This window comes from Capra hircus, unplaced genomic scaffold (assembly GCF_001704415.2).
Source record: "Capra hircus breed San Clemente unplaced genomic scaffold, ASM170441v1, whole genome shotgun sequence".
NCBI lineage: Eukaryota > Metazoa > Chordata > Mammalia > Artiodactyla > Bovidae > Capra > Capra hircus.
The window spans coordinates 40-15,545 of record NW_017213522.1 but is presented as its reverse complement, the minus strand read 5'-3'; the positions used below and the strand labels follow the sequence as shown (position 1 = coordinate 15,545).

Here is a 15,506-nt window from a genome sequence, read left to right as displayed (position 1 = left end):
TACTTTAAATGTTTTAATTTGCCCAGGCACTGCTTTCTAGGATCTGGGAATTCAGCAATTAAAAAAACTTTCTGGGGGCTTTTCCGGGGACAAAGATGGCTATGGCCAGCGATTTCTACCTGCGCTACTACGTAGGGCACAAGGGCAAATTTGGACACGAGTTTCTGAGAGTTTGAGTTTCGGCCCGACGGAAAACTTAGATATGCCAACAACAGCAATTATAAAAATGATGTCATGATCAGAAAGGAGGCTTATGTACACAAGAGTGTCATGGAAGAAACTGAAGAGAATTATTGATGACAGTGAAATTACAAAAGAAGATGATGCTTTGTGGCCTCCCCCTGACAGGGTTGGCCGGCAGGAGCTTGAAATTGGTAATTGGAGATGAAACACATTTCTTTTACCACATCAAAAATAGGTTCTCTTATTGATGTCAATCAGTCAAAGGATCCTGAAGGCCTTCGAGTATTTTACTATTTGGTACAGGACCTGAAGTGTTTAGTGTTTAGTCTTATTGGATTACATTTCAAGATTAAACCAATCTAAACTATATGTGTTTTGAAACTGGGTTTATATTTAATTAAGGGGTGGGTGAGGGAGGATTTGTTCATTTATAATATTGAGGGGTTTTATGAATGTGAAGCAAACTTTTTTGTATGCAAATTGAAAACAAGACAATATCTAAGCAGGCTTAACTGTTATCTTCACTTGAGTCCAAGTGGGTTAAGTAGTCACCGCACACATTAAACTCTGTAAATAAAAGCCACCTTTTTGGTTGAAATTTTGCTCCAATAAAACATCACAGCCTGGATGGGAGAGTGCTTTTGGTCCTTCAGAAGGCCAGATCTCTGATTCATTTTAAAGATGAAAATTGTTCTAGAAGGTGTATCCTATGACAGAAGGTCTTTTATGTAGAAACATGTAGCCAGATTCCCATCTGCCTTAAAAGCAGTTGTAGATCTCCCGTTGTTTCTGCCACACCTGACCAAATTTAAGTTTTTGGTGTTCATAAAAGTTGTTTATACAAGCTTTTGGATTTTTTGTGTTTGTCACAAACTCCTTAGGGGTTATTCACATTTCAGTGTTTTTGTGTAAGCAGTGATTTCCTCAAGGTTACAAAGGTAAAGTTAGTATCCAAAGTTAGACACATCTTTTATTATGTGCCTATTCCCATATTTCGCAATCCACATATTTTGTATATCTGTGGGAAATAAATGAGTTCTCAGCTCTACAAATTGTTTAAAAAAAAAAACAAAAAAACTTTCTGCCCTAATACAAGGAAAGACATTAAACTATCCAGGTGGCCCAGCAGTAAAGAATCCACCTGACAATGCAGGAGACTCAACAGACGCAATTCAATCCCTGGGTTGGGAAGATCCCCTGGAGTAGGAAATGGCAACCCACTCCATTACTCTTGCCTGGAAAATTCCATGAACAGAGAAGCCTGGTGGGCTACAGTCCAGGGGGTTGCAAAGAGTTGGACACAACTGAGCACATGCACGCATGGTAATATGAGTTGTTATGGAAACAAAGGTGATAAGAACTGTTAGCCAATGAGGCAAGGTTGCTATTTTAAACATGGAGGTCAGGAAAGACCTTCCTGAAAAGTCATCATTTGAGTAAATATCTGAAGGTGAGGGATTGAGCCATGAAGACAGGGGAAGGATAGATGAACAGCAAATACACAGGCTTTGACACAGGAGACTGTCTGATGTGTTCGAGGAAAAGGAAACTTCTTGGCTGGAGTAGAGAGAATGTAGAGAGCCATAGACGATGAAGTCAGAGAATTAGTGTGGACCTAACTATGCAGCGTTTATAAGGCTTTGACTATGCCAAAGCCTTTGACTCTGTGGATCACAATAAACTGTGGAAAATTCTGAAAGAGATGGGCATACCAGACCACCTGACCTGCCTCTTGAGAAACCTATATGCAGGTCAGGAAGCAACAGTTAGAACCGGACATGGAACAACAGACTGGTTCCAAATAGGAAAAGGAGTACGTCAAGGCTGTATATTGTCACCCTTCTTATTTAACTTATATGCACAGTACATCATGAGGAATGCTGGGCTGGAAGAAGCGCAAGCACACTGGACGTGAGTTTGGGTAAACTTCGGGAGTTGGTGATGGACAGGGAGGCCTGGCATGCTGCAGTCCATGGTGTTGCAAAGAGTTGGACACGACTCAGCAGCTGAACTGAACTGATAAAACTTTCTGGAGCCAGGCCTCCGCCCCTCCTATTTAGCTTGGTAATTTTGAAGGTTATGTAATCGGAAAAAGCGTTGATTGAGTTGTCTTGTGACAGCTCTGGGACTTAACTCCTGTATTACTTCGAGAAGTTGAAATGAAAATATTTGTCAATCACTCAGTGCTTTTTACATTCATAGAGGCTATACATTAATAACAATACACGGATCATTGTTACATTTTTATCCACTGATGGGCTGGGTTATAGACTAATGTCAAAACGTTTCTGCCTTTCAGCTTATAGCAGTTAACGAGAGTAGTTACCTAGCTATGTTTGTAAACATTTCCTTGTGATCTGTTAGTCAATCGATGTCACCAGGTAAGAGAGACTCCCCGCCGCAGAGGGAGGGACTGGGCGGGAAATGGTAATACCTTCGGACAGCTTCCTTTCCATGACAACGGTTGCTGTGGTGACGACTACGCCTTCCCATTGGTCACTGCAAAGCATACTGCGGTTCCTTGGGAGTACGTCACTGGATAGCGTTCCGCAATGCGCAGGCGCAGGACTGGTAGAGGCCGTAAGTGAAGCGTCGCAAAAGAGAAGGAAGGCGGGAGTCCCAATTGAAACCGGAGGCTGACCAGGCCGCTATGGCGGATGCTCCGTGGGCCGAGATTCGTGAGAAATTCCAGACTGCGCTGGCCTTATCACGGGTGGAACTGCATAAAAACCCGGAGAAGGAACCGTACAAGTCGAAATACAGTGCCCGGGCGTTGCTGGAAGAGGTTAAGGCGCTATTGGGACCCGCTCCTGAAGACGAGGATGAGCGACCGCAGGCCGATGATAGCTTGGGCGCAGGGGAACACGCCTTGGGGCTGCCGGCTGAATTGGTGGAGGCCGAGGGGCCCGTCGCCCAGGGGGCAGTGAGGCGAGCGGTTATTGAGTTCCATCTTGGGGTGAACCACATTGACACCGAGGAGTTGTCGGCGGGGGAGGAGCATCTGGTAAAATGCCTGCGGCTACTGCGCAAGTACCGACTGTCGCACGACTGCGTCTCCCTCTACATCCAGGCGCAGGTAAGAAAAATCCGGGCCCGCTGCTGTTGGCCAGAGGCCAGTGGGTGGAGAGGGGCCTCAGCTCTTGCCGAGACCAAAGGCAAACGTAATAAGGCACAATATGTCCCCACGTTTTCAAACCTCTGTGGTAAGCGGCTTCCAAACTCCCTCTCCATCCTCTTCGCTTACTCCTTCATCACATTGCTTCACTTAGTCGTAGTCAACACATCGGTTACCCAAGACCCTCCTACATCGTAAATGCTCTTTTCAACTCTCCACCTTTCCAAATCCAGTTCATTCTATTAAGAAAAACCCAAAGTAATTTGTTTATTAATTTCAGGTGTCAAGGAAATTGTAAAGAATAATCAGAGTGCATTCTTAATTTGAAATAAGATGTCTGTCTTGCCGTAGTCATTCGTTTGCTTCCCAAGGAATTTCCTGCCCATTCTTCAAAACCGATTTCAAGAATCACTTCATACGTTTAGTAGCTTTCTTTGGATCATTGTATTCTGAACTGACTTCCTCCTAGTACGTTTGATTTCTTGTAATACTGTTTCCTATTTCTGTGGTGCTTGGTTTATTAAGAAATAAATCTGACATTCTCGCTGGGAACGTAACAGTTCAGAATACAAATATGTATGAACTTTTGTGTCACGTACTTTGCTTAAGTTAGCTCACAAACCCTTACATTCAGTAGTTCCAGTTCCTAGTATATGTGATCCAGGGAACATTTACCTCAGTTGATCTTAGGGTAAGTAGGTCTCAAAGTTAAAAAGGACATTGTATAGGACATATTCTGTTATCATGGCCCAATTAAATTAAAAGCTACAAAATAACAGGAACTATATCTCTTTTTTGCTCATTATTTGTAATCTCAGTCCCTGGCACATAAAAGACCATTCTAAATCATTTGTTTGTTGAGTAGATGAATGATCTAATGAAATCCATAAGATGTTGAATTCAAACAAAATCTCAATTATTTGAAATTTTCTTCAACCATTTGGCTTCCTAAGATCTTGCTGCTAAGTCGCGTCAGTCGTGTCCGACTCTGGGCAACCCCGTGGACTTCAGCCTACCAGGCTCCCCTGTCCCTGGGATTCTCCAGGCAAGAACACTGGAGTGGGTTGCCATTTCCTTCTCCAATGCATGAAAGTGAAAAGTGAAGTGAAGGTGCTCAGTCGTGTCCGACTTCTAGCGACCCCATGGACTGCAGCCTACCAGGCTCCTCTGTCCATGGGATTTTCCAGGCAAGAGTACTGGAGTGGGGTGCCATTGCCTTCTCCTAAGATCTTAATGAACATTTAAAAAATTCCTTCAATATCTCAAAAATAGAAACCTTCCTTAATGTAATATAGATCTCCAGTATTTACTGTACTTTTGTGACTTTTAATGTGCATATTCTTAAATATATGAATATCTCTGAAATCAGGATCATTCTTACAGCTGATTGATTTTATGTAAAATTTAGTTGGCAGGGTTTTCTTGTTGATACATAAAATAATTGTGTCTTAAAAAATTGTAACATGTTACATTCAATGATTTACAGTATTTTGAACAGCCAGCTTTTTCTGAAGGGTGAATTATTAGAGATATTTTTACTAAAACCAGGAACAAAATCTTGAATAGAAGTACTGGCCATTGCAATAATATAGAAAGCAAAAAACAGTATCAATCTTTTAAAATAAAAATCATTTTTAATGTGATTTATGTATACCTAAAGTCATCAACTATAAAAGTCTTAGAACTGTTTGATGAAACAGGAGGTTAACAAAACAAAACCAGGAGGTTATATGGTAAATATATAATATCAATAGTATTCTATCTATAAGCAATAATTTGTTAAAAGTGTTACTTTTAGAAATTGCATTTACAAAAGGCTGGATAATAGAACTGATAATCTTAAAAGGAATGATATACCATGTTCCTCGGTGGCAAGATTATTTAGATTCGGGTTATGCTAGTCTGTTTCTGAAGTCTACTGCTCAGCTGATCTGTTTATTACAGGGGCCTTTTATTACATTTAATATATGCTTTGATGAGAGATTTGACCTTACTAATAATAAAGCAAACTGAAAGGATGGTATAGAATAATTGGTATCACATTGGCAGAGATTATTAAAGATATTGATTGCATTCATTTTTGGAGAAACTATGAGGAGATGGATACTGTCCATTAGCATAATTATTGGTGGAAATATAAATCCATAGAACTTTCTGGAGATCAGTAGGTATCTGAGTCAAGACTTCGACTTAAAAATTTCCTGTCAGTATTGTAAAATAATATTGAAACAGGTATGCAGAGGTCTGTTAACATGGATGTTTGTCATATCATTGTTAATATAAAAAAGAAAAGAATAAAATAAACATTAGTGAGTAGCTCTGTAGTTAAATAAGTATTGGTACATCCATATAGAAGAGCAGTATGTAGCCTTTAGAAATGATTTATGTTTGTTCACCAAAATATCAATACTAAGGAGAGAGAAGGCTCTGAGGCATGCTTGGAATTATGTAGAGTGATTCCATTTTGGTAGAAGACTACCTGTGTGTTTGTGTTTGTATAGAAAAAGTTTGAAAGTTCATGGGAATTTATGAGATTCTGACTGCTTTGTTCCAATCTGGTGTCTGCTTCCTGGGAAATTATTGATATACAGGACCTGGACCCACATTAGATTATCAAGAGAGGCTGTCCCCCTTCTGTCTTTTCCAGAAGAATGTGTTTTTCTCCAGTTAGCTGTCAGAAATACATATTTGCATTATCATGCTGAGCAAAATTTAACTTGACAAATTAGTAGGTTGTTCTTCCCACTGCCAGGACATATGTGTATAAGGAGGACCTCAGCTTTACTGAGGTATAGCTGACATATAGTAAACAGCACGTATCTAAGTATGCAGTTTGATGAATTTCGACATCTCTGTATTCCCATGAGACAGTCGCGGCGATCATGGTGATGATCACATCCATCACCACTAGAAGCTTCTTTGTGCACGTGCATTTGTAACCCCTCGCTCACTCCTGTATTCTCTTTCCCTTCTTGCCCTCCTCCCCCGCATTGTCTAGAATTTCATGATGGGCTTATATTGTGTATGCTCTTCTTTTGTCTGACTTCCTTCACTCATCATCATCATTTCATTGCTGCATCGGAGATAATCTTTTTTATTTTTTTTCTTTTGTCTGTTAATATGGTGAATTACATTGATTGATTTTTCTAATGTTAAGCCAACCTTTCTTTCCTGTGATAAACTCCACTTGGAGTTTTTGCCAAGCCAAAGTTGGCTCAGATATTACCCTTTTTATGTACTGTTGGATGGAATTTGCTAAAATTTTGTTAGTATTTTTTGTATCTTTGTTCATGAAGGATATCAGGCTGTAGTTTCTTGTTATGTCTTTGGTACAGAGGAAGTATTCTTTCCTCTTTGTTTTTCTGGATGAATTTGTGTAGACTTGGTATTATTTTTTCCTTACGTGTTTGGTAGAATTCACTAGTAGTACTTTTTTAGCTGTTTTTGATTCAGTTTTTTCCCTTACCTATTCTGTTATCCCAAGGGCAGGAACATGGTGATGCTCTGTGAATGATACAGTACTTTCTGATGTATTATGGGATTTCTATTTTAAAAATAATTAGCACATAAAAAAAAAAAAGATTACCTCTGTGGAGGAAACACTGAAACAAAACATTAACAGTATTTTGAAAAGTCAGGTCAGTTTTAGATCCCTTGCATGGTCCTTAACTTCAGGACCTCAGTAAGTTATGGTTCAGAAGAAAAACCTGTGTCGTTTCTAGACACACTCTAGGTCTCTACTTGGTTTCAGATTTACACATCAGAGTTGGTGCTTCCTGAGGCAGAGCTCACCCTGGATCTAGCAGCCTAAATGCATCACCATCCCATCTAAATAGAGTAAAAGTGGCTAACCAGTTCCTGGTAGTAGGTACTTCTCTGGTTAGGTACAGTCTGCTGGGTTTGGGCTTACTGGTGTCATGGCCAAAGTCTCAGATGAAAAATGAATTGACCTAGGGAGTGAGAAAAGGTGACTTGTGGATTCATTTCTAAATTTTTAAGAAAGCTTATATTCTCTTGAAGCTGGATGGGCAGAATAATCATTAAGTTGGTACTGAGTCTTTAAGCTTCCCGAGGGTACTACAAAGAAATATAGAGGAGAGAATTGCCCAATCTCAGTAATTTATCACCATAACCTACCTGCAGCTCTAGGCACTGAGAACTGATCAAGTCACTTAAAAAAAAACCCCAAAACTGTAGAATAGGTATACTATGTAAAGCCTTAGGACCAGAGGTCTGTGTTCCAGGGCAGCGATCATATTACCTTTAGACTGTAGGATTTTGAAACATTTTTTGTGTCTGCCACATGCCCCTTTTGCAGTCTACTGAAGCCTGTATTTCATGAAACAGAATAATGATTTTAAATGTATAAAATAAAATGTAGAGGGTTGCAAAAGAAACCAGTAATATTGAAGTTATCAAAATATTTTTTAAAACAAATGTATGATATAGTGATATATAAGGTTCCTTATGAGTCCATTAAATAACATCTATTTTTAAATATAACTTTAAAGTATTATTGAAATATTAATGATGGTTTAAGATATCTGTGAGCTATAATACAAAGATTTTTTTTACTTCCATAGACCACAGAGTCCCAGGTACTGTAACACTGTTACATTTTGTTTCCTGCCTTCATAACTGAAAAAAAAAATGCTCAATTTTAAGAGGATATAGTGAAAATGACTGTAATGTTTCCGCATCCACATTCATAGACTCTGAATTCTCTTCCTGGGTGATTTGTGGGTTCTTGGGCCAAGGTTAAGAACTTGCTTTAAAAACATTATTTCCTTATCATGTTCCCTTCTCTGGGGGAGTAAGCAAAAGAGGGTAGAAGCTCAGCCTCAGAAGAATCCCTGTGCCTGAAGACTGTCCTGAGGGTTGGGAGGCTGACTAATCCCATTGTCTAAGCAGGAGCTCCTCTTCAGCACAGGCCTGATTTGCCCTGTGATGAAAGAGTTTGTGTAGCAAGGGGAAAACTGACTTAGTTTTTTTAAAAATGTAACATTGTACCCCCAAATTCAGGAGGTTGAAAACTTAATTACTGAAATAACAGGAATCCAGGCTGGTTTGCCTCTCGCTCAAGGTCTGTCATCAGATTATTGGCCTGCTGGGGCTGCACTGGGGAAAAGGCGATGGCACCCCACTCCAGCACTCTTGCCTGGAAAATCCCATGGACGGAGAACCTGGTAGGCTGTAGTCCATGGCGTCACGAAGAGTGGGACACTTACTGAGCGACTTCACTTTCACTTTTTCACTTTCATGTATTGGAGAAGGAAATGGCAACCCACTCCAGGCTCCAGTGTTCTTGCCTGGAGACTCCCGGGGACTGCAGAGCCTGGTGGGCTGCCGTCTGTGGGCTCACACAGAGTTGGACACGACTGAGGCGACTTAGCAGCAGCAGCCAGGGGCTGCACTGGAAGGTTCAGCTAGAGAATCCAAGCTCACTTGTGTGGTTCTTGGCAGGATTCATACAGGCTGTTGGTCTGAGGCCCTGACTGTTGACTTCCCTTAGTTCCTTGACACCATAATGTGGCTCAAAATACGGCATTTGACTTCCCTCAGACAGAACAGCAAGAGGGAGCACCCAGAATGGGACTATAGTGTTTTTGTAACTTGATGTTGGAGGGGACCATCCATCACTGTTGCCATGTTCTGTTTGTTAGAAGCAAGTCCTCAAATCTAGACCAGACTTAAAGGGAAGAGATTGTACAAGGGCATGAACACCAGAAGGCAGGAATCATTGGGGAACCCAATTTAGTGACTGCCTCCTGTTCTTCCCTGGTGGCTCAGATGGTAAAGCATCTGTCTGGCAGTGGCAGGAGACCTGGGTTCGATCCCTGGGTCAGGAAGATCCCCTGGAGAAGGAAATGGCAACCCCACTCCAGGTACTCTTGCCTGGGAAATCCCATGGACGGTAGAAAGCCTGATAGGCTACGGTCCATGGGGTCGCAAAGAGATGGACATGACTGGAGCGACTTCTCTTCCTCTTCTTCTTCTTTCCTCCTGTGACTTAAGGACAACAGTATTATGAATAGTTAATTCATTGGTAATTCAGACACTAGTACTATTTAGGTAAGCATTGACTTTGAAACTATGAAAACTACTTTATTGGATGATTTATATTGTCATTTTTTTCTCTTTTATTCTCCAGAATAACCTGGGTATCTTGTGGTCTGAAAGAGAAGAAATTGAAACTGCACAAGCTTATCTAGAATCATCAGAAGCTCTATATAATCAGTATATGAAAGAGGTATGTTGCATGTCAGATAAATTTTAATCTTTGATAGAAACTAGTTAAGAATTGATGGTAAGAATTCCTCATTCATAATATTACAATATGAACTTTTCAGTGTGCTTTATGCAACTGTCTATGTGGTCACCTAATAGCTAAAATTATTTAATATTTTTTATTAAAGACTTTAGCATTCTTAAAAATAATCTTGGCATAAAGTCTCAATCCAAGTATAACTGTATAAGAAATATTATTTCAATATCCTGAAATACTGATACTTGCAAAATTTCTATTTTGATTTCTACTCAGGATAGCAGTGCTTAACTTAAAGGAAAGCAAACAGCTATCAGTACTTAAGCAAAATATCTGAAATTTTTGGAGGCGCTGGTTCTCAAGTTTTCATCATGTATCAGAATCACCTGGAGAACTTGTTAAAAATATAGTGCTCAACCCCAGACTCTGAGTGAGTAGGTCTGGGTTGGGACCTTTTTAACCAGGTGCTACTGCCTGCTACTGGTTTGGTTTTTGCACTTTGAGAAGCACGGCTTCAGGGCAGTGATTTTCAATAACTTTATTTTTTGAATTGTAAAACCCTCCTGAAATACAATATGTAAAGCTTGATGGAGCTACTGTGGGGCAACAGGTCAGAAGAACGCTGAGCCCACTCCCACTGCAGATGCCTTCTCCCCTCCCTGCCGTGGCGGCACAAGAGGTGCTGTAGAACTAGTTCTAGGGCTCTAGAGAGCCACGTGGAAAACTTTGGCTTTAGAGGCTCACCGTCCTACAGAGGTAAACTTTGTAATGCTTCTGGGTTGCCATTCATTTCCTTAATAAATTAACGCGCCCCTTGGCATTCTGGAGGAGGCCGTACATGTTGGGGGCAGGGAGGTCAATAGGAAATCTCTCTACCTTCTACTCAGCTTCACTGTGAACTTAACATTGCTCTAAAAAGTGAAGTCTGTAACCAGAAATATTTGGCAGTCTTCTGAAATTAAAATGGATTTAGTTAATTTTGTTCTGAGGCTATGTGTGGCAGTTTTTGAAATAACCAGGTATTTTGGGGTTTTTCAAACTCAAGGTTAAGAATCAATGTTTTTACCAGTTTCCCTAGTGATTCATATATTGCTAAACTCAGTAGTAAGTTCTTAGTCTTCATCTTATTTGAGCATTTGGCATAGTTATTCAGTCTGGCCTCTGGCTCAATTGGTTAGTCTCTCTTCCTTGACATACTTCTTTTTTTCTTTTATACCACGTTGTATTTTTATTTCTTTACTTTTTGGCTGCGCTGGGGCTGGGTCTTCGTTGCCGCATGAGGGCTTTCTCTGGCTGCAGTGCATAAGCTTCTCATTGCGGTGGCTTCTGTTGCAGAGCGTGGGCTCAGTAGTTGTGGCTCACAGGCTCCATTACTGTGGAGCATCTTCCCAGACCAGGGACTGAACCTATGTCTTCTGCATTGACAGGTAGATTCTTAACCACTGGACCACCAGGGAAGTCCGACTGGCTCCTTTTATTTAGCTTCCACATGTTTGTTTTTCCTTCTTCCCAGTTCTTGTTGCTTTGTCTTTGGTATCCTCAACGTCTAAACAGTGGGGTACCCAGAGTTCAGTGTGTTTGGGTGTCTCCATCTACATTCACTTCTTTGTTCTAAATACTATCTCTGTACTGATGACTCCCAAATTATATCCCCAGTCTCTACCTCTCTAATTCCAAACTTGTCTGTCCAACTGCTGATCTGACACTTGCACTTTTTATGAGGTAGGTAGGTATCTGTAAAACTCCTGTCTAACACTGAGCTTCTAATACCTTCCCCTTCCTACCTTGCTTGCTGTGAACACCAGTTTCTTTCATGAATTGTTGAGGCCTGAAACCTTGGAGACTTCTACTCACAGTCTCAGCAGAGTCTCTTGGCTTTACTTTTATTTTTTAATATTTGTTTATCTATTTGGCTGTGTTGGGTCTTAGTTGTGGCACTTGGGATCTTAGATCTTTGCTGTGGCATGTGGAATCTTTCGTTGTGGCATGCGAATCTAGTTCTCCAACCAGGGGCCTAATCCAAGCCTCCTGCGTTGGGAGTGTGGAATCTTAGCCACTGGATCACTGAGGAAGTCCTTTTGGCTTTACTTTTAAATCAGGTCTAGAATCAGTCAGTTGAGTTGCTCAGTCGTGTCCAACTCTTTGTGACTGTATGGACTGGAGCACGCCAGGCTTCTCTGTCCATCACCAACTCCGGGAGCTTGCTCAGACTCATGTCCATCGAGTCAGTGATGCCATCAAATCATCTCATCCTCTGTCGTTTCCTTGTCCTCCTGCCTTCAACTGTTCCCAGCATCAAGGTCTTTTCCAATGAGTCAGTTCTTCGCATGAGGTGGCCATCGAAGTATTGGAGCTTTAGCTTCACCATCAGTCCTTCCAATGGATATTCAGGAGTGATTTCCTTTAGAATTGACTGGTTGGATCTCCTTGCAGTCCACGGGCCTCTGAAAAGTCTTCTCCAACACCACAGTTCAAAAGCCTCAATTCTTCGGTGCTCAACTTTCTTTACGGTCCAGCTCTCACATCCATACATGACTACTGGAAAAAACCATAGCTTTGACTAGATGGACCTTTGTTGGCAAAGTAATGTCTAGAATCAGACCACTGCTATCACCATCATGTCTTGCTGCTCTTATACCCCCTTCAGTCTGTTCTCAGCCCTGTTCAAAGGTAAATCAGATCACATCACTCCTTTCCTCAGATTTTTCAATGGTTTTCCCATCCTACTCAGTAGACTCTGAAGACCCATGAAAACCTACAAGTTCCTTATCTGATCTGGCTACAGTTACCTCTGATTTCATCTACTATTCTCCCCTGTCTCATTCTATTCTAGCTACACTGGCCTTGCTGTTCCTAAAACACACCAGATAAGCTCCCAACTCAGGACCCCTGCACTTGTCTGTTTCCTCTGCTAATACTGCTCTTCCCCTGGATATCTGTCTGGGTCGCTCCCTCATTTTCTTTGGATCTTGACTCACGTGTCTCCCATCCAAGGAGGACTCACTGGCTACTCACCTCACACTGCAAACCAACCCTCCCTAACACTTCATACCCTGCCCCTGCTTTCCTGCTTTTTTTGCTTTGCACTTGTCACTAACATATTATTCATTTTAATATTTTTTTATCACCCATCTTCAGTACTAGAATGTGTGCTCCAGGATGACAAGGATGTTTTTGCTATTGCATTCGCTGCAGCGTCTAGAACAGTATCTGTTTCTTGATAACCAGTGAGTGATATTTTACCTTGTTCATCCAGATCAACCGAAAAAGGAATGGTGTTACTACTGAGTGAATGCTTGAATGAATTTAACGGAGAGTTTCAGTTTAAAAATGTATAAGCTAGTGGTTAGTTGGAGAAGTTTGATTGCTTATATGGTTTTCTACTTGTTTGGTATAAATCAGTAATGAATAATTTTGAAGAAAGTATTTCATAAATTGTTGACCTAATAGTGGCGGGTTAGAATGCCATATTTTGAAAATCTGTGCATACAAAATATAGTTCTAGATAATGGAGAGATCTAAACAAAGTGAGGAATCATTGCATTTGAAGATAGGAAACAGGAAAGCAGATAATAAAGTAGTTAATGCAGAGTCACTGAAAAAATGCTGTATGCATCCAGTGATGGCAGAATGGTTACATAAATATGATACTCTCTTAGCAAGGCAGTATAATGTAACCATTAAAATGATAGAAGTATTTGGATCATCAGTACATGGAAGATGTGCTTAACATATACAACGTGATTACAACTATATTAACATTTTTTCTTGTAAGGCCCTGTAAAGATGAACTAGATGATAAAACTAATAAAACTAATGTTTTGGTTTTAGAAGATGCAACTAATAAAGACTAATGTTTATTGAGTGCTTAAGCAGGCTAGCTTTTATTCTCATAACAACACTATGAAAGAAATACTGTTATTCCTATTTATAAGTAAGGACTTTGTGATTCAGTGAGATTAGCATATACTGTGTGACACAATCAGAATTTAAGTGTGGTTTGTTTGATCCCAAACTCTTGTTCTTTGTCACGCTGCTTTCCAAGGGTGATATATTAGTTATTGTCTTAAAAGGATTCTTTTTCTCTATAAAATTGCTCAAATATAGAATAATAAAAAAGAAAATGCATTCTGTAGTTGTGACGAGTTATTTATTAGCAGGTTTTGGGTGGTGGTTGTTGAAGAGACACAATCTTGTAAGCCAGAAGGTTTTTATTTATTATTACTGATTTTGGACATTACCATACACTTCAGATTTTTAATGTGGCTGCACTGGATCTTGGCTGCAGTGTATGGGGGCTTCTCTGGGTGTGGATAGTATGGGCTCAGTGGTCCCACGTTATGTGGGATCTTAGTTCCCTGACCAGGGATGGAACCTGCATCCCTGCATTGAAAGGCAGGTTCTTAACCACTGGACCACCAGGGGAGGTCCTGCAGAGGAGTTTTAAACATTCATTCATTGGTTTACTTCCAGATTTGAGATACAATTGGCGTATAATTTGTGTAAGTTTAAGATGCACAGTGTGAAGATTTGATTCACAGATATATTGAAAATGATTACCAGAACAGGATTGGTTGACATCTCCATCATCTCATAAAGTTACTTTTCTTTTATTTGTTTTTGTGGTGCGAATATTTAAGGTTTACCATCTTAGCAACTTTTGAGTATGCAATACAGTATTATTAACTGTAGTCAACATGCTGTACATTAGATCCCCAGAGCTTTCTTATAACTTGAAGTTTGTACGCTTTGCCAAACATTTCTCCACTTCTCCCATCACCTCAGCCCCTGGCAGTTCAGTTCAGTTCAGTCGCTCAGTCGTGTCCGACTCTTTGCGACCCATGAATCGCAGTGCACCAGGCCTCCCTGTCCATCACCAACTCCCAGAGTTCACTCAGACTCACATCCATCGAGTCAGTGATGCCATCCAGCCATCTCATCCTCGGTCGTCCCCTTCTCCTCCTGCCCCCAATCCCTCTCAGCATCAGAGTCTTTTCCAATGAGTCAACTCTTCGCATGAAGTGGCCAAAGTACTGGAGTTTCAGCTTTAGCATCATTCCCTCCAGAGAACACCCAGACTGATCTCCTTTAGGGTGGACTGGGTGGATCTCCTTGCAGTCCAAGGGACTCTCAAGAGTCTTCTCCAACACCACAGTTCAAAAGCATCAATTCTTCGGCGCACAGCCTTCTTCACAGTCCAACTGGCAACCACCAGTCTATTCTGTTTCTAGGAGTTCACTCTTTTTTAAGATTCCACATATCAGTGATGCTATACAGTATTTGGAAGGTGACCATTATATAAGCATGTCAGTCATTATAAAATTGCTACAAAAAGTCTCCGATGTATTCTTACACCACTGGTATATGAGAGTTCTGATCTCCTTCACATATTTTCCTTACGTAGATTTTAAAAAATTCTTTGCTAATATAGGCAAAATGTCTCATTTTACCTTGAGTTTCCTTGATTAAAATGATAATTTAAAAAATATTATTTGCATTTTTGTATTTCTCTTTTGAAAATGTGCATACTTTTTACACTTATTACTCAGTTTTTTGTTTTTCTTGCTAATTTGTTTGCTCTTTTATGTTAAAGCTTTTTGAGTTTATCATTGACATACAACGTCAGTTGAAGGTATACAACATAATGATTCAATATATGTATGTATTATGAAACGGTCATAGTAAGCCTGATTAGTATTCATCACCACACATTTTTAGAATTTTTTTCTTGTGATGAGAATTTTAAGATCTACTCTCAGCAACTTGCAGATATATAACACAGAATTAAAAATTTTATTGGAGTATAGTATAGTTATATGTTGTGTTGGTTTCAGGTATACAGCAAAGTAAATCAGTTATGCATATATCCACATGTTTTTAGGTTCTCTCCCATTTAGACCATTACAGAGTATTTAGAGAGTTCCCTGTGCTGTACAGGCGATT

General features: G+C 40.3%; 1 protein-coding gene and 1 pseudogene across 1 annotated transcript; both read left to right on the top strand.

Annotated features, from left to right (window-relative positions):
* Positions 1–90: 90 nt before the first annotated feature.
* LOC108635307 lies at positions 91–552 on the top strand (annotated as a pseudogene).
* Positions 553–2,807: 2,255 nt separating this feature from the next.
* On the top strand, positions 2,808–15,195 carry LOC108635306 (KIF1-binding protein-like; the record flags this gene model as incomplete). Its single annotated transcript, XM_018045514.1, has 3 exons — positions 2,808–3,259; positions 9,450–9,548; positions 15,157–15,195. Coding segments are annotated over exons 1-3 (564 nt in total), but the record flags the coding sequence as incomplete, so codon positions are not given.
* Between the last annotated feature and the right edge of the window lie 311 nt (positions 15,196–15,506).